Source organism: Anomalospiza imberbis, chromosome 24 (genome assembly GCF_031753505.1).
Source record: "Anomalospiza imberbis isolate Cuckoo-Finch-1a 21T00152 chromosome 24, ASM3175350v1, whole genome shotgun sequence".
Lineage (NCBI taxonomy): Eukaryota > Metazoa > Chordata > Aves > Passeriformes > Viduidae > Anomalospiza > Anomalospiza imberbis.
Window position 1 is genome coordinate 4,124,351 of NC_089704.1, and position 18,422 is coordinate 4,142,772.

An 18,422-nucleotide genomic window follows, 5' to 3' on the forward strand; every position below is an offset into this window, starting at 1 on the left:
GGATCTCTGGGGGGATGCTCCAACACTCCTCCCACCGCTGCGGCTGCACCTGGGGGGATGCTCCACCTTTCCCCCTTCTTCCTTCTTTCCCCCTTTTTCTCCCTTCTTTCTCCCTTTCCCCCTTCTTTCTTCCTTCTTCCTTCTTTCTTACTTCTTTCTTCCTTCTTCCCTCTTTCTTCCTTCTTTCTGCCTTTCCCCCTTCTTTCTCCCTTTCCCCCTTCTTTCTTCCTTCTTTCTCCCTTTCCCTCTTCTTTCTTCCTTCCTTCTTTCTCCCTTTCCCTCTTCTTTCTTCCTTCCTTCTTTCTCCCTTTCCCTCTTCTTTCTTCCTTCCTTCTTTCTCCTTTTCCCCCTTCTTTCTGCCTTCTTTCCCTCTTTTTATCCCTTCTCTCTCTCTTTCCCCCTTCTTTCTTCTTTCCTTCCCCCTTGGCATTGTTCTGGAGTTGACTGCACCCCACACATCAATTTGTGCCTCTGTGCACTACCCCCAGCTGAAGTTTCTCGCTCCATTTGATTCATCCCGGTGGTGTTTTTCCCCTCCCAGACATCTCCAACCCCGGGCAGGTCCTGCTGAAGAACCTGACGCAGATGAGCACGGGGCTGTACCAGTGCGTGGCCACCAACGAGGCGGGGCAGGAGAGCTGCGCGCTGCAGGTGACCGTGCGGCGTAAGTACCGCCCTGGGCAGGGAAATCCCTCCGCAAACACCTGGGGCTGCTGGCCAAAAAGGAGACAGAGGGGTCCTGGAACTTCATTCCAATAAAGGCAGAGGCCATGGGGCATTTCTCATGGGGTCTCTCAAATGTTTAGGGGATGCAGCCTCCTTTTTGTGCCAATTTCCCAGCCACATTTCCCTCTCCCTTCCCCACTGGCTGAGGTACTTGAGAGGTTCAGACTTCCCAAATCACCTAATACAGACTCCCTTCTAATGTGTGCCCTCCCTTTCCCTTTTCCTTGTGTCAATCAAGGCTTCTAACAGACCCAGCCATCTACAGTGATAAAACCATCATCTGGGCTGCCTTTCCAATCAGTGGAATTCCCATGGAATTCACGCTTCTTCCCCTTGTTTCTTTCATCTCTCAGTGTCCAATCTTCTGTATCCGCAGACCCACAGTTTGTTTGCAAAGACAAATCTCTCTCATGCTTTTCATCCATTCATCAATGGGATCCTTCCCTTTGTTTCTTTTATCTCTCAGTGCTGGGTTTATCTCCCAGCAGACCCACAGTTTGTTTGTAAAGAGAAATCTCTCACTCCTTTCACCCAGAACCGTGTTGCTGCTCCACGGGGGACCCGCTGCCTCCCAGCTCTCCCACCTGGAAAATTCTGTGCTGGTCCTTTGCCCTTTCATACTTTAATCCCACAAAATAGCTCTTTTTAATTGCATTTTTGATTCACACAGCAGCCCTCACCTAAAATAACATCCCAGCCTGAGCCCAGATGATGGTTTGATCACTTTAGATGTCTGGGTCTGATAGAAAAGTTGATTTTCAGAACGATTCATGAAACACAAGCAGGGAAAATGGTAAGTTCGGGGTTCTTCTGGCTGGAGTGATTGCATGAGGTGACTCTCGGGTATGAATTCTCTCTGTGAGTATTCCATCACTCCAAATTATGTATTTGCTGCACTTGGGACAGCAAAATATCTGAAGACATTTGGAAAGGCTGGCTGCGACAGGGACTAATTTGCAGTGCAAAAAGTAACTTTTGACATAGTTTAATCGGGTTTGGCCGTTTGTGTCCTGAACAGCAGAGGTCAAAACCGCCCGATTAACCCCACAGGGGTGTGTGCAGCCCTCGGCAGGGTGTCCTTTACATCTGCATACCAGGAAAAGGGTGGGGTTTATCACCCAAAGCCAAACAATGGAGTTCAGCAGCTCTCAAAGCCGGACCTGCTGTGATAAGATTCCTTACAAAGAAGTCTCCTCCTGGAGAGTCCATAGTTTTGGAATTTTTCTGCTCAGCCAAGCCTGAAATAACTGGAATGTGGAATAAGGAAAACCGGTTTGCCTCGGGCATATGAAGTAAAAGCGTCCAGGCAGCTTTTAGGGCAATTGAACTGAACTGGTTTAAAACCTCACTTGGCTTTGCTAAACCCTCCTGAGGGACTGAGTTTAAGGAAACATCTTCCAGCCAAGCCCAGCCTGACCACTTTTATCCAAAAAGGTTCTCATAAACTATCAGCAAGGGCCCATAACCCATGGGAAATGTTCTCTCATTACCTCGGCTGGTTTGGATGAACAAAGCCCTGCCCAGGATGGTTTCCTTTCCTCCTTTGTCTGCCTCAGTCAGGTCACTTTTTCTCCACATTTGAATAATTCATTCCAGAAATGGGTTTTAATCATTGAAGGGGAGATAAAGGGAAAAAAAAATCCTCATAGGGAAACATTAACAGATCAAACATTCCCCTGCCTTGGGATGCTGCCTGGTGCCGTGTTTCACACGAGGGTTGTCCTGTCTTTGTATTTTCTGTATTTTTATGCTCTTAGAAGGGGGTTTTTCCTCCTTATTTCAACTCTGCCCCACAGCTGAAGGCACAGCACTCGTGCTTTCACCTTTGCAGAGGTGATTGCTTCGCTCCCTGCCAGCTCAGCTTCGCTGGAGATGAACTGGTTCAACTTCTCTGTGGAGACACACCTAAAAAAATAAACTCCAGCGCTCTGTCCTGAGTGTGAAAAACACCAATCACTTGTTTTTTAAAATCTTAAAAGTTTATTAGTAATAGAATAGTTATAAAAAATACTAATAAAATCAGAGTAATAATAATTCAGACAATGAGGATCAGGGCACTACAAGACAATAAAAAGCAAAGAATTCTGGACGTCCGGATGTTTTTGGGCACTGAGCTGCCAAAACCATGCCTTGTGAGCAAAGGAACAACCCTGAAAAGCAACAGCCTGTTGTTTATTCATATATCTCATACATGGTGCAGAAATTCCTTGCAAATTAAGATTTTTTCTGGTTTTTGTCAACTTCTTCCCCTTGATCCTGGTGGTTCCATAAAGAGGAGAGAAGGTGGAAGAATGTTTGTCTTTTCTGATAAGGAGGCTGTAACTCTTTAGGTTTCCCATTGCTGTTATCTCTGTGTGAAGAGCTTCTTGTTTATCTTATCTATTTCTTGAGCTACTAAAAAACATCTTACATCGCAGCGTTTCTATTTTAACATTGTGTTATAACCTAAAAATACATTGAACACATCACTTAAGAGAATTAATACAGCATAACTTTCTAATATTACACATATAATATTCATTGTAATATTTGCCAAAAGCCAATCCTAAAAGATGCATTTTTCACATGAGTTATACCCAGTGCTGGGACTTGTAGCATGGATAGAACCTGACCACACCAACAAGGGCTCACCAATAAATTTGATTTTTGGACAACAGATGCCCAAAACATCAGCATGATCGCCGGGGCAGTGTGTGGAGTGGTGGTGGGGCTCTCCCTCCTTTTCCTGGTGGTGAGGCTGACCATCAGGAGGAAAGAAAAGAAGAGATACGAGGAAGAGGAGGCACCAAATGAAATCAGGTAACGCCTTCTGTTTAATCCCACCTCCCCCACTCCCTTCCTGCATTTTCCCACGTCTTTGTCTTTGCACCGCCGTTTTAACTAACTGTAAGAAGCTTAAAGTGTCTTCAGAGGTTGTTCTAAAAAGCTTTTAAAGCCTCCGTGAAATATCACTGACAAATTTCTTGACTGTGAGAATCTTTGTGAAGACTTTCCAGAAAATCAGATTAAAGTCACCCCTCCTCTCTCCCGGCAAATTAGCACAGACCTCAACCAACTGTTTTCTCTCACGTTTGTAATTTCGGTATTTTGAAGCATTTGCATATTCTTTTATGGTGTCAAATTGAAGCTGCTTGTCCGTTGTGGTTTTGAGAGGGTTTGGGGGAGGTTTCCTTTCCTTCTTTCTTTTCTTTTTCTTTTTTCTTTCCTTTCTTTCCCCCATCTTCTTCCTTCCCTCTTTTCCCCTTCTTTGTTCCTCTTTTCCCCTTCCTTCTCCATTCTTCTCCCCCTCTTTCCACCTTCTTTTCCCCTTTCTCCCTTATTTTCTCCTTCTTTCCCCCCTCTTTTTCCCTTCTTTGTTCCTTCTTTCCCCCTTCTTTTCCCCTTTTCCACCTTCTTTTCCCTTTTCTCCCTTATTTACTCCTTCTTTCCCTCTTCTTTTTCCATTCTTTTTTCCTTCTTTTCCCCTTCCTTCTTTCCCTCTTCCTTCTCCATTCTTTTCCTATTCTTTCCACCTTCTTTCCCCTTCTTTTCTCTCTTATTTACTCCTTCTTTCCCTCCTCTTTTTCCATTCTTTTTTTCCTTCTTTCCCCCTTCCTTCTCCCTTCTTTCCCACTTCCTTCTCCATTCTTCTCCCCCTCTTTCCACCTTCTTTTCCCTTCTTTTCTCCTTTATTTTCCCTTTCTTTCCCCCTCTTTCCCTCTTTCTTCCTTCTTTCCTCCCTTCTTTCCCCCTCTTCTCCCTTTCTTTCCCCCCTTCTTCCTTCCTTCTCTCCCCCTTTTTTCCTTTCAGTTGCAGCTCCTATGTGGCACACAGTTTAGCAGACACGTCCTCTGAGCCCTCCTTGAGCCTTTTGAACAACTGTTCCCCCGGATTTAGCTCCGGATGAGCACGGAGGGGAGCGAGAGCACGGCGAATGCTGACTCCTGTTCCTGGAGCTCATCTGTTCCCTGCCCCTGAACTCCCCTAAGCTGAGCTTGGGCTCCAGCCAAGCCAGCCTAAACTCCTCAGGAAGGAAAGCGCTGGAAAGATCTATTTCCAGGAATGAGTTTGAGCTGCTGCTGCCCTCCAAGAAACAAACCCTTGATCCATCTTTATGTCTATCTGTGCGGCCACCTGGCCTCGTGTGACATCTCTGCACCAGCAGGCACTTCCATAATCCCTTCAGCTGCTGATCGCTCCCAGCTTGCCGGCACAAAGGCACTCTCTGCTGATTTCTTCCCCTTTTCCTGTTTCCTTTTGCTTTCCTTGCCTTTCCACTCGGAGCCTCTCTTGTACCACCCTCTCACGCCTGCCTGTTACATCCTCCCCCTCCTTCTCTCTCTCTCTCTGTCAGGACCCGGTTGTGGCGCTTCTCTCCCTGCCACAGGGGTGGTTTTAAGTGGAAGAACCGGTTTCAGGCAGTCTTGCCCTTTGTGGTTCTGGCTGAGGATTGCAGAGCAGACAGCTCAACCTGCGCTGTTTGCTCCGACACTCGATGTTCACTGCACACACACAGAGCCGGGCGTGAGCAGCGTGTGTTCATTCCAAATTCATTTACCAACACTGCAGGGCAATGGGGAGTTTAATCCACCCAGTTACACAGCAGAGAGTTTGGACAATTTGCAGGATATTAAAGTTCCCCTTTCTTTCCCTCGGCAAATTAGCACAGACATCAACCAACTGTTTTCTCTCATATTTGCAATGTCAGTATTTTGAAGCATTTGCATATTCTGTTATGGTGATGAATGAAAGCTTCTTGTCCCTGCGTTGTGGTTCTGAGAGGGTTTTGGGGTGGTTTTCTTTTCTTTTCCCTTCCTTCCTTCCTTCCTTCCTTCCTTCCTTCCTTCCTTCCTTCCTTCCTTCCTTCCTTCCTTCCTTCCTTCCTTCCTTCCTTCCTTCCTTCCTCCCTCCCTCCCTCCCTCCCTCCCTCCCTCCCTTCCTCCTTCCCTTCCCTTCCCTTCCCTTCCCTTCCCTTCCCTTCCCTTCCCTTCCCTTCCCTTCCCTTCCCTTCCCTTCCCTTCCCTTCCCTTCCCTTCCCTTCCCTTCCCTTCCCTTCCCTTCCCTTCCCTTTTTTTCCTCTTCCTTCCCCCCTTCTTTTTCCTCTTCTTTCCCCGCTCCTTCCCCCATTCCGGGCGACTCCCAGCAGCAATCCGGAGGGGTGACCCGAGCATTTCCGCGCTGTTTCACCCCTGGCTGTGCTCCCTCGCAGGGAAGATGCCGAGGCACCCAAGGCGCACCTCGTCAAACCCAGCTCCTCCTCCTCCGGCTCCCGCAGCTCCCGCTCGGGCTCCTCCTCCACCAGGTCCACAGCCAACAGTGCCTCCCGCAGCCAGCGGACTTTGTCCACCGAAGCCACCCCGCACCTGACCCCTCGGCAGTTCAGCCAGCGGCAGGCGGACAGGAGGGAGCCGGAGCCCCGCAGAGCGGATTTCGGCCAGCTGGTGAAGGTGGCAGCGCCGGCGGCGATGGTGCCCGCGCAGAGCCGCGCCTTCCAGACCGTGTGAGCCGGCCCGGAGCGTCCCCTGGGCGGCAGCGACTCTTCACACAGCACCAGCCACTTAGCATCGCTCGGGTAGCTAGTTCTCCTCCTGGTCAGCTTCATCCTAGTCACTCGGGATTATTCACAGCACGAGAAGCCCTCCCACTCGGTTCTTTCTGAGCGTCACTGGGGTTCTGATCTAGAGAAAGATTTAATGGAGGGAAAAGGGAGCTTCTTTTTAAATTAGCTTTTGTTTTGTTTTGGTTTTCCTTTGAAAATGGAACACTGAGCATTTAAAACCTATGACAGCAAAGCTGTGCTGTCGAGTGAAACTGTATGAGTGAAAAGAAGCCAAACCTCAGGATTTTTTTATAAAGGGATCAACAAAGACTTAAAGATGCATAATATTCCAGAGAGGTTTTGTGGGGAGGCAGAAGTCTCTTGGACTGGTTTTGGAGAAGTTTCTCGAAGATGTGTTGTCTTAAGGGAAGATTTTGAGGCTGAGGGTGTCCAGCCTCAAAGGGAACTGACAGGTGCTTCACATTTTCTGTATTCAGCGACATACTGGAGGCTGTAACTGAAGTGGAAATTAAAAGATCAGTCCCAAAGGACGAGAAATGCAGCATTAAGGTGTCTGAACTAAACTCTGTGCTAAAGAGAAAGGACCTTTTCCGTCAAGAAAACAGAGGTGCTTTAATTGCCAGAATAAACTTCGGGCCAGGAGCCTGACTCTGCTTCCATGGGCGGCACTGCAGAGCCACGGGAGCTGCTCTGGAGAGGTGCCCGTGGCTACTGAGCCTTAGAGAGAGGAGAACTGGGCACTGAACCCAGCAGTGCCCGGATGGGGAGGGCCACCAATGTACCAAAAAGCCTGGATGGAGCCTTGGGAAGAGCTCTCAGTCACTGCCAGCTGGAGGACTGGCCAGGTGTGGGGGAGCTGTGCTGGAGAAGCCTTATGGAAAGTTCTTCCTGAGACTGAGTGAACAGCACTCCCCAGCTGACCCCCAGGGAAGGCCTGAAGGGCTCCCTGACAGAGGAAAACACACCTGGGGCAGGTAAACAAGCACAAAACGCTGCTCCCATCAGGACATCTTTGTGTGTGTTGTCCCACTCCTACACCAAATGCTGGGCCATGTGCCAGGGCTGAGGCTTAAACCTTTAGCAAGACTCTTAAAAATGGCAAGAATCGTAAAAAACATTTTTGTGAGCAACCAGGTTAAGCATTTCCACGGAATATGAAGTTAGGAAAGGATGGGAGGTAGGCACAGATGCAGAATTGTGTCATTGATGTTTTCCTCTGAAGGACTTGGCTCTGACCACTGCTGCACACAAGACACTGAGCTTGTAGGTTCTAGATTCCTGTACTCCTAGACTGGTGATTTTCTGTTTTAAAAATGAGGGTGTTTGGGTTTTTTTCCCCCAACTGGAGGGAGGGAAAGGGTTTCTCCAATTTGTGGAAAGAGCCTAAAGAAGATGGATGAGCACAGAAGAACCACAGATCTGTAATTCTTTCACTCCAGGATTGTCATTAATCTCCTTTTCTGAGACCCAGAATTCTAATTTCTTTACTTGAGATCTCTGACAACCTGATCAAAGCCACTTCCATATGGGAAAGAGTTTTCAAACTTGCCCTACACTATGTGGGAACTTCTCTTCCTAGGAGCAGTCACTCAAAATTCCATTGCTTTCTCTACCCCAGATTTAACCCTTGGCAGGACAAATTACTGATGCTGTGCAGCGAAAACAATGCCAGTTTTAATAAGGGAGACCTGGTATGAGCTGTTTGATGAGCTGCTCCTCCCATGCCAGCTGCTGGTGGTGGATACTCTGTCATTCCACCTTGGATGCTCCAGGAGCACATCCCTGGATCAGCTGGGTGGGAGCAGCAGCTCTGTGTGTCTGTGATTCCTCTGCAGTTGGTTTTTTCCTGAGCCCTGAAGGTTCAGGTGCTCCAAAGCACCCCCGAGCCACTCCAGAGCTGGGAAAATTCCAAAAGCAGGAACAGGGTGGTGAAAGCAGCTTGTGGGTTGTTCTGTGGGTGCTCACTGTGCTGAACACTCCCCGTGGATCCTCATTCCGTGCCCAGAGAGCCAGGAGTGCTTTTCCCTGAGCCTCCAGGAGCTCCTCACCACAAACCCAGCGTGACAGTTCCAACAGCTGAGCTGGCCACAGCCTGACAGCCAAAGGCTCTGGGGCAGCTTTGAGTCCCAGCCCAGCCCGGTAATTAGCAGAGAGGAGGCTCTGCAGCCCGGAGGGAGGAGAATTTGCCCTGGCAGGTTTTCCTGGAGCCTTTGGGCAGCCTCTCCTGCTGTGGAACCGTGCTGTGAGCTCTGCTGGCAGGAGCTGAGAGCTCTGGGGCCCTGGGGAGGGTCAGGCAGAGGGGCAGTGGCTGAAGCCTGCTCTGGGGGATCCATCCTGGCTGCTCCAAGCCCTGTTGGCTCAGAATTTCCAGGCCCTGTTGGGATGCAGGCGCTGTCCAGGTATCTGCTTCAGCCCACACATCAGTGACTCACAGGGAAGGGAAAAGTTCATCACCAACGGGAGCAGGAGAAAGGGATCATTCCAAAGGTATTCTATTTTCTAAGCTCCAGCCCACCAGGAGTTGCACAAGAGAAGCAAATAAGCCAAACCCTGTTTTGTAAAATAGTGTATTAAAGCATTTACTGTCATATACCAGCTATTAATTGTGTGATTAAATGCCTACCATGTTATGTAGCTTTTTGTTTCTCAGCAGCTAAACTCAGCTTCCATCTCTGCTACCTGCTATGATTGGTGTACTTGTACTGTGTCTGAACAACTCAGAGGAAAGCAAATATTTATTATTGATTCCTTTGAATCAATGATTTAATAATTTTTTTTTTGGTTGGTTGTTTTATAAATAAAGGTGCTGCAGCTGAAGCGCTGCAACTCAACTCGTTCCATTTTCTGTGGTGTGATGGGTTTCATGCTGTCAAGCTGAATCCAAGGGGGGGAAAAAAAAGGATGGAGTTAAAAATACCATTTTTAAGCTAGGCAGGCCTATGTGCATATTTGCATGGGAAGCGTGGGGAAGCTGGGCTTTTTTCCTGGGTATTTTTCAGACTAATTTAGGTGACATTTCACAAAAGATGTGAAACCCTGGGTGATGCATGGAAGTAAATGTGGTTTGGGTATATCTGGGATATTATCTGGGATATTTTGGCTGGGTATTTTTCAGACTAATTTAGGTGACATTTCACAAAAGATGTGAAACCCTGGGTGATGCATGGAAGTAAATGTGGTTTGGGTATATCTGGGATATTATCTGGGATATTTTGGCTGAGGACACAGGTGCTGGAAGCCAACCTGGTAAATAAATAATGCCAGCACAACAACCCGTGGTGGCTTCATCCTCGCCCTGCTGTGACCTTCCTGCTGAACCAGCCCACGTGCTTGGCTTTCCTCATGAGCTCTGAGGTGAGGAGGAAACCTTGAGCTGCATCCAGCCAGTTCAGATCTCTGCAGATAAACCTTTGGAGGCAGCTCACAGGGATCCAGGCAGCTGGGGGTGGGATTTAGGGGAGCTAAAGGTGCTGTGCTTGGTTTCTCTCAGCCTTCTTTTTCCCCCCAGGGGGTTTTGCAGAGGTGTCCAGACATCAACAATCCTCCTTGCTGAAATCCGGGAGCAAAAATTGCAACACAGTCAGGCAGCATTTGAAACAAAACAGGGTGACAACACAGTGGGCTCACAGGTATGTCCTGTCTGTCCCTAGTTCAAGAGCAAACGCTGTTCCTGGTCCCACTGGAGTTGATGACATTAAAAAACCCTGATTAGGTGACACAGGTTTTGAGAGGAGCTGTGCAGTTTGCAGACTTTTGCACAGGAGCAGGAACTTGGGGTTATTTTTAACCGGGAGCAGTTTGTCCTGACATGCTGAGAAGGGGGGGAACCCCGTGGGAAAGGGAAGGGAGGGCCTTGCAAAAGGGCGATTTTCAAACTTCGGCGGATGCAAGTGTTATATAAATAAGTGCTGCTGTGGTGAGCAGGAGGAATGCCTTTGATAATCTCCCTTCTCCTCCCAGCTCTGTTTTGAACACTGAAAGAGCAAGCAGTGCTAGATCCTCGATTCACGAAATTCACTCCCAATCCATAATTTGGGAAAAAAAAAAAAATTCCACGCTAAATACTTTAACGAAATACTTAAGCCTGCCAAGCTTTAATTTATGTGACATCAAGCAAATGAGCTCTTTTTGTCCAGTTTAACAGCCTCTAATTTCTGATGGGATGAGTCATTTGCAAACTGCCCTCCTCCCTGCACTGACTCACTGCAGTTTCAGGCTGCCTCCCCTTGCTCTCAGCCTGCTCTCCCAAGTGTGCTCGCACATCTAAATGTCACTGTGGCATCCCAAGCTGCTATTCTTAGGTCCTGCCGAAATTCTGCCCATGCTTTTAAAAAAAAGCAACCCCAAAAAACCACCCCAAAGGCGAACAGCAAGGGTGCCGTGGTGGGCTCAGCGTGAATTACGCTGAGGAGCATCTCTGGAGTAGAAGAGCTGTACTCTGGACAGGGTGGAGCGTGCTTTGCACGCCTTACCTGGCCAGGTGTACCACGGTTTATACCTTACCTCCAGAGGCACAGCTGGTGCTCCATGACACAGAGCCCCTTCCCTGTCCCGCCTTTAACCTTCTGCACCCAAATTCCAGCTCCAAAGCCGCCTCTTGGGTGCCACCCCAACAGCCCCGCTCGGCTTTTAGCCCTGAGCAAGAACGGGAGCCACAAGCTGGCTGGACACCAGTGACTCCCCGTGGGCCCAGTGCCTCTGGAGTGGGACTGGTTTTGTGGGCTGGCACGGGGGCACAGCCGAGCCGGGGCTCCGCGACACGTCCCCTCGCTGAGGCCACCCCGAACAGCCGGGCAAAGCGATGGTGGCACCCTTGTCCCAGGAATTGTCACAGACACACACAAGGGACAGGCTGAGGGACCTGTGCCTGTGTCCCTGGACTGGATTTTTAAGTGTTACCAAGAGCGTTTTTGTCTGAAGTCAGCCTGGGAGAACCTGAAATGCTTTTTTTGTGCGGTTTTTACCCCTTTAAATGGACGCCCCTTGCCTGTTTTCCCCGAGTCGCAGAGCCCGGCCGGGGTTCGGTGTTTGTGCTCCCTGCTCCCAGTGCCTCCCTGGCCTTTATTCCATGCGAACACTGGACGCAGGTCACAGCCCTGAGCGTCACCTCAGGTGATTCCCGACCTCTGCCCAGCTCCCCCCATGCCTCGGGACACCAAAAAAAACCCCGGTTTTTCACCGTTTGCCTCTCCAAATGAATAAATCCGTGCTGGGAGCTGGACTACCCACACAGCGAGCAGCACCAGGGGCGACAGCCCGGACTGGGGCTGCCGCGGGATGAGAACATTTAGGACGCATTGTGAAGCATTGGAGGTGCTCCGACGGCTTTGGCTCTGTGCAATAAGCAGCTCCCAGTGCCTACGCAAAGCTTCCTGCGAGAGAAACGGGCCGCGGGGGGAAACCGGGGAACGCACAAGGGAACATGGAGGATGCCGATTTGTACTCGGGGCATTACTGAGCTGATTTACTGATCACGGGGCAAAGGCCAGGCGATGGCTGCGAGCAGGAGAACGGGGAGTGGCGGCACTCCTGAGGGGAAGGAGCGATCTCGGCGGGCACAAGGGGATCCCCGGGGCTCTGCCCAGGGTCGCCCCTCATGGCGCCGCCATCTTGCGCTTCCCCTTCCCCGCCGCGCTCCTTCCCCACCGCCCTCTATGCAAATCACCCGCCATTCCCGCGAGCCGATTGGCCCCTCCCGCCCCATTGCGAAATATGCAAATAAAGACCTGGCGCGCCGCGCGGCGATTGGCTGTGGCGCCCGCCCGCTCATCGAGCCACGCCCACCACGCGTGTCGTCACCTGAAGTGCGGGCTCTGATTGGACAAGACGCTAGGAAAGCCGCGCCCACCGCGGGGTTTAGGGGGGCGCGGGGAAAGCGCATGAAGGTTCGAGAACGCGGGGCCGGCCGGCGCGCAACGCCCCCTTCCGGCGCGCGTCACGCACGGCAGGGACCAATCACCAGTGACCGGGGGGGCGGGATCCACACGCTGATTGGTCAGAGCAGAGCGAGGGAGGCGTGGCCTTCTGGAAGGTTCTGGGTGGGTATAAAAGGGCGGCGCGGCGGTCCCGGGGCATTGAGCGAGCCGGAGCTGAGCGGAGCCGCTGCCCAGCGTGTGAACGAGAGAGCGGGCCGGACTGCGGGTAACGGGGCTGGGGGGGCGCCACGCGGCAGGGGGAGGGCGGGCTGGGACGCGGCTGCCTTGCAATGGTGTAGGGAGGGTGGAGGAGGCAGCTTTGGGGGGGGTCTGGGAAAGGCGGAGGCCCCTCCCGGGTGGTTTTGTGTCCTCCGGAACCGTTGTGCTGCGGGGATAGGGAGGGGATGGCGGGTACTGACCCATTTTGGACCGCTGCGGTGCTGTTTTTTCTCCCGCTGGTCGCACGCTTGTGTTCTAAATGTAACGTGCCGCGGGAGGGGGAGGAGCGGGGGCTCCGCTTTCTGCCCCCACCCCCATTCGGAAATGCTGAGACGGGGGAGGGGAGAAGAGGGGACGGCTCGAGGAGGCGCAGCGCCCATCTTGCCTCGCTGGGGGGCGGCGCCGGGTGCTGCAGTGCCCGGGAGGGGAGCGGCCATGTGGGATGTGGAGGGGATGGCCCCCGGGGGAGCGAGGGGGGTTGGGGTTTTGCACGGGGCTGGGGCTGTGCTGGCGCACGCGGCCCGCCCGCCGGGAACTCCATTTCCCGGCAGCCCCCGGACACGCCCCGCCCCCGCGGTCCCGCTGCGCGGGCGGCGCGGGGCGCGCTGGGACTTGGAGTCGCTCGCCACGTGGTGCGGGGGCCGCCAAGCGGCGGAGGCGGGGAGTGCAGCCGGTGTGCGGCGCTGCGGCCGCGTGGGATAACGGGGCTGGAGTTCCAGGGATCGTCCGGAGCTCACCGAGCGGGCTGGGCCGACGGGATCCGCCTCCAGCCCCTTGCAGTGGGACACATGGCGCTAGAACACGCTACTCCTAGCACCACCAGCCTGCTTTTCAAAATATTTAATAGATAAAATAGCCATATTTTTTTCTGGGCAATCTATACTAGCTTCACTTTTAACTAAATTAATTTTCTTTTTTTTTTTTTTTTTTTTCCAGACAAGATGTCGAAGGGACCAGCTGTCGGGATTGATCTTGGCACCACCTATTCCTGTGTTGGCGTGTTCCAGCATGGGAAGGTGGAGATCATCGCCAATGACCAGGGCAACCGCACCACGCCGAGCTACGTGGCCTTCACAGACACAGAGAGGCTCATCGGTGATGCTGCCAAGAACCAGGTGGCCATGAACCCAACCAACACAGTCTTCGGTAAGGCTGCAGGATTGGCACACTGTTTAGTGATAAAAGATTTTTCCTGATTCGGTGAATTACCAATAGCAAGGTTAAAGGCTTTTTATAGGTATTGATATAACTAAATTATCAGTAGCCAGAATAAAGTTGCACTGGTAAAAGCTAAATTTTATCAGAGGCAGGACAAATATTTGCTCTGCAGCAGGTGTTTCAGGGTAGTTAATTTTGAGTAATCCTAACCAGTTGTTTTAACTTGGTTTGTAGCTCGGTGTTTCAGAGGTGATAGCACTGTGTTTGTGGATATCAAGGACATGACATTTGTAGCTTGCACCTGAGTCTTAACAAGGCAGTAATAATAGGTTAAGGAGTGTAATCTAGGATTTCATGCATTTTTAAATGAGGATTTAAGGTTTTAATTAGGAGCGATCACGATTAACATGAGTAAATGATCTCTTTCAGACGCGAAACGGTTGATTGGGCGCAGATTCGATGACTCCGTGGTGCAGTCTGACATGAAGCACTGGCCCTTCACTGTGGTGAACGATGCAGGCAGACCCAAGGTGCAGGTCGAGTACAAAGGCGAGACAAAGAGTTTCTACCCAGAAGAAATCTCTTCCATGGTTTTAACCAAAATGAAGGAAATCGCAGAAGCCTATCTTGGAAAGGTGAGTCCAGGACTAAAGGGAAATGTGCTGAGTAGTACTGTGGGGGGGTTGCCATCCCTAACTGAGCTGTTTGCTGTGTTTGCAGACTGTTACCAATGCAGTAGTGACTGTCCCAGCCTATTTCAACGACTCCCAGCGCCAGGCCACGAAAGATGCTGGAACTATTGCAGGGCTCAACGTGCTGCGAATCATCAACGAGCCCACAGCAGCTGCCATTGCCTACGGGCTGGACAAGAAGGTATGGAGGGGTCGCTGTGTCTGGCCACTGAGTAAGCTGTTTCAGTAGTAGTAGGAATGGAGTAATGGAAATGGGTGTTTCCTCCAGGTTGGTGCTGAAAGGAATGTCCTCATCTTCGACCTGGGCGGCGGCACCTTTGATGTGTCCATCCTGACCATCGAAGATGGCATCTTCGAGGTGAAATCCACAGCAGGCGACACCCACCTGGGTGGGGAGGACTTCGACAACCGCATGGTGAACCACTTCATTGCCGAGTTCAAGCGCAAGCACAAGAAGGACATCAGCGAGAACAAGCGCGCCGTGCGCCGCCTGCGCACCGCCTGCGAGCGCGCCAAGCGCACCCTGTCCTCCTCCACCCAGGCCAGCATCGAGATCGACTCCCTCTACGAGGGCATCGACTTCTACACCTCCATCACTAGGGCTCGCTTCGAGGAGCTCAACGCTGACCTGTTCCGCGGCACCCTGGACCCCGTGGAGAAGGCCCTGAGGGACGCCAAGCTGGACAAGTCGCAGATCCACGACATCGTGCTGGTGGGAGGCTCCACGCGCATCCCCAAGATCCAGAAGCTGCTGCAGGACTTCTTCAACGGCAAAGAGCTCAACAAGAGCATCAACCCTGATGAGGCTGTGGCCTATGGGGCAGGTAATTCACAGCTTACTCTGCAGCTCTTGGTGGTACAAACTGGTGTAGGCCCTGGGTTTTCCACCTCAGTCCCTAGAGCTTGCCAAAGCTGTAGGAATTCCCCTTGGACTTGCAATGATGAATCAGATTCCAAAGCCATTCGTAGTTTCCACCAGAAGTCGAAAGACTTGTGATGGTGCAAGTACCTTCCTTGGATGTCTGAGCGAGCCCCGTGCATCATCACAGTTCACAGGGTGTGTTTTGCAGGGCTGTTAATGCGGTGTCTCTCCCCCCAGCTGTGCAGGCTGCTATCCTGTCTGGAGACAAGTCAGAGAATGTGCAGGACCTGCTGCTGCTGGACGTGACTCCCCTGTCGCTGGGTATTGAGACAGCTGGAGGGGTCATGACAGTCCTGATCAAGCGCAACACCACCATCCCCACCAAGCAGACCCAGACCTTCACGACTTACTCTGACAACCAGCCCGGGGTGCTGATCCAGGTGAGCAGAGAGCTCTGGGGTAATGACGGGATGCTGTCAGGGCTTCCACTGCTTGATACTTGAAGTAATTTTTAGGCCAGAGGTGTTGAATTCCTGTAATTTGTAAATTCCTGGTTGCTGTGATGAAAGTGACTCCAAAGCCATTCGTAGTTTCCACCAGAAGTCGAAAGACTGGTGTTGGTCCAAGTACCTTCCTTGGATGTCTGAGCGACCACATCCCTGCAGGATAATAATTTAATAACCTGCTATAACTTTAATGAAATAATGTGATGGATTTTCTCCTCAGGTGTATGAAGGAGAACGTGCTATGACTAAGGACAACAACTTGCTGGGCAAGTTTGAGCTGACTGGCATTCCCCCTGCTCCCAGAGGGGTCCCTCAGATCGAGGTCACCTTTGATATTGATGCCAATGGCATCCTGAACGTGTCTGCGGTGGATAAGAGCACTGGCAAGGAGAACAAGATCACCATCACAAATGACAAGGGTAAGCATCTGTCCTGATGGTGGGAGAGCACTTCAAAATGGATTTGCCAAGCTCTGCCTGTTGTTTTAGTCAGAAGGTGGCTCTAATCAGATTTGTATCTATGTGAGCCTTTTTTTTTAGCTGTAGTATTCAATCTGGGCCCCTTCTGCCTCCCCAGATTTAAAGTGTGCAATGTTTAGGAATTGGAGATGATTCCCTAAAAAGGACTGAGTCCTAACTCATGACTTGTGTTCTCTGCAGGCCGGCTGAGCAAGGAGGACATTGAGAGGATGGTGCAGGAGGCAGAGAAGTACAAGGCAGAGGATGAGAAGCAGCGGGATAAGGTGTCCTCCAAGAATTCCCTGGAGTCCTATGCCTTCAACATGAAAGCCACTGTGGAAGATGAGAAGCTCCAGGGCAAGATCTCTGACGATGACAAGCAGAAAATCCTGGACAAATGCAACGAGATCATCAACTGGCTGGACAAGAACCAGGTATGTCAGATTCCATGTGAAGCTCCCAGGGTCTGGCTGAGCTACAGGGGCAGTTGAGGCTGGAGGAGAAGCACTGGTTGCTGTGATGAAAGTGACTCCAAAGCCATTCGTAGTTTCCACCAGAAGTCGAAAGACTGGTGTTGGTCCAAGTACCTTCCTTGGATGTCTGAGCGACCACAGCTTGGGGAGCACAGCTAGCTCCAATTCTTCTGTTCCCTGGCTGCCTTCCAGGGTTATGTTGTTCAGGGGCAGCGTGAGATGCCAAAGCAAGCAGAAATTACTGTGCCTCTACTACAAGTCTGGCTTGGTGCAGGGGCTAAACCAGCCCAGAGTGCTGCAGTGTGTGCCCCAGGGAGTGCTGCTTCCCTCCTGGGCTGTGCCCAGCAGCAGCACCTGAGCTCTTGTTTCTCTTGCAGACGGCCGAGAAGGAGGAGTTTGAGCACCAGCAGAAGGAGCTGGAGAAGGTTTGCAACCCCATCATCACCAAGCTGTACCAGAGCGCAGGAGGGATGCCCGGTGGGATGCCTGGAGGATTCCCTGGGGGTGGAGCTCCTCCCTCCGGCGGAGCCTCCTCTGGCCCAACCATCGAGGAGGTGGACTAAGGACACTGGGAAATGCATTCCACTAGTAGTTAGTGTTGGAGGAGACCCCCAGCTGGGGGTCGGAGTGAAGGACCCAATCCTGTAGGCACATCTGGGTTTATTTTGCCAGATTAAAAACTCCATAACTGAGCTGCTGTAAACAGAAAGGAAAAAAAAAAAAAAAAGAAAAAAAAGGAAAAAGTTAAAACTGAACAAAACAATTTTTTTTCTGGGCATTTTAAATACTTGAAAATGTGCACAGGTGGGAGATGAATACCATTGCACTTTACAGTACTGTAAATGAGTGGAAATGCAATTCATGTCCTAAAGAATAAAAACTATTTAATGGGCATCACACTGTCTCTGCCTTCACTTGTTTGCACCAACTGGCCAGTGTAAATAAAGGGGGGAAAAAGCTCTAAACACAGGGAATTGGTGCTGAAGTGAGCATGATCCAGGTGAGTGTTGCAGTGGGAAAAGAGCTTTGGAGCCAGCTGCTGCTTGAGCATTCAGTGGATTTTTGAGAGGAGAACTTTAAATGGGTCATTGCTGACCTGTGGCAGGAAATCTCAGAACTAACTAGGTTGGAAAAGACCTTTTAGACCAAGTCCAACTTATTGTAAGTACAAAAGTACTGGATAATTAGCAATTCTCAAATAAAAACTAGCTTAAGTAGATCAACTTGCAGGACAGTCCAGAGGTGACTGGAGTTGGAGAGAATTTGCTGGCCAGGGAGGTGGCTTTGGGTGATATTTTCAGCAATAATTGGTAGTGTCTCATAATTTTTATAAAAAACCTCACTGTATAAATGTGTGTTTATGTGGTACCAGTGGAGGAACAATACGTTTAATTGCAACTAAAATCAGAATTCCTAGAGCAGTACCAGTTGGAAGGAACTTGGGAGACGTGATCCAGTCAGGGGCTGAAAACCATTTTGTGTTGGGAGAACCTCTCAGCTGCCTGGGGTGGGCCATCACAATGATTCCCCTCGAGCCTGCCCCAGGATCCCGACAAAAGCCCTGATCCCTCAAGTTCCAAGTGTTCACCTTCATTTTTGGGTTGTTCCACAGCTGCTGGTACCTGAGCACTGTGCCTTTGCCTGAAAGTTTAATGGGGAAGAGGAAAACTTTAATGTGGAATTGTGTTCCCACTCCTTCCACAGGCAGGCGTTCAGCCCCTGGGATCCATCACCAAAATTCTGTGTCCCCTTCTCCTTCCTCATCTCCATGAGCCCCCACCATGGTCTGGAGCATCCCTGGGCTGATTTGGGGTCCAAAATCAGTGTTCATCCCTGTTTTATCCCAAACACCTCTGGGGAAGTCCACCTGTCCC

General features: G+C 50.8%; 2 protein-coding genes and 3 non-coding genes across 5 annotated transcripts in view; all 5 read left to right on the forward strand.

Moving 5' to 3' along the window:
* CLMP (CXADR like membrane protein) overlaps positions 1 to 6,209 on the forward strand; it is a 6,691-nt gene extending 482 nt beyond the window's left edge. The window contains exons 2-4 of the mRNA XM_068171961.1: positions 495 to 664; positions 3,384 to 3,525; positions 5,915 to 6,209. Coding sequence (XP_068028062.1) covers positions 495 to 664; positions 3,384 to 3,525; positions 5,915 to 6,209 — 607 coding nt within the window. The remainder of the gene's footprint in view (positions 1 to 494; positions 665 to 3,383; positions 3,526 to 5,914) is intronic.
* A 5,695-nt stretch (positions 6,210 to 11,904) lies between these two features.
* On the forward strand, positions 11,905 to 17,445 carry HSPA8 (heat shock protein family A (Hsp70) member 8). Its single transcript, XM_068172265.1, has 9 exons — positions 11,905 to 12,406; positions 13,336 to 13,545; positions 13,987 to 14,192; positions 14,278 to 14,430; positions 14,518 to 15,073; positions 15,349 to 15,551; positions 15,838 to 16,036; positions 16,277 to 16,509; positions 16,926 to 17,445. Exons 1-9 carry the CDS (start codon positions 11,920 to 11,922, stop codon positions 17,109 to 17,111), a joined length of 2,433 nt encoding a protein of 810 aa, XP_068028366.1. The 5' UTR covers positions 11,905 to 11,919; the 3' UTR covers positions 17,112 to 17,445.
* Positions 15,183 to 15,279, forward strand: LOC137462220 (small nucleolar RNA SNORD14). Its single transcript, XR_010993621.1, has one exon. It is a non-coding gene; the product is annotated as a small nucleolar RNA SNORD14 (small nucleolar RNA).
* LOC137462221 (small nucleolar RNA SNORD14) lies at positions 15,666 to 15,762 on the forward strand. The gene has a single exon (XR_010993622.1). It is a non-coding gene; the product is annotated as a small nucleolar RNA SNORD14 (small nucleolar RNA).
* Positions 16,587 to 16,683, forward strand: LOC137462222 (small nucleolar RNA SNORD14). The gene has a single exon (XR_010993623.1). It is a non-coding gene; the product is annotated as a small nucleolar RNA SNORD14 (small nucleolar RNA).
* Positions 17,446 to 18,422: the final 977 nt, after the last annotated feature.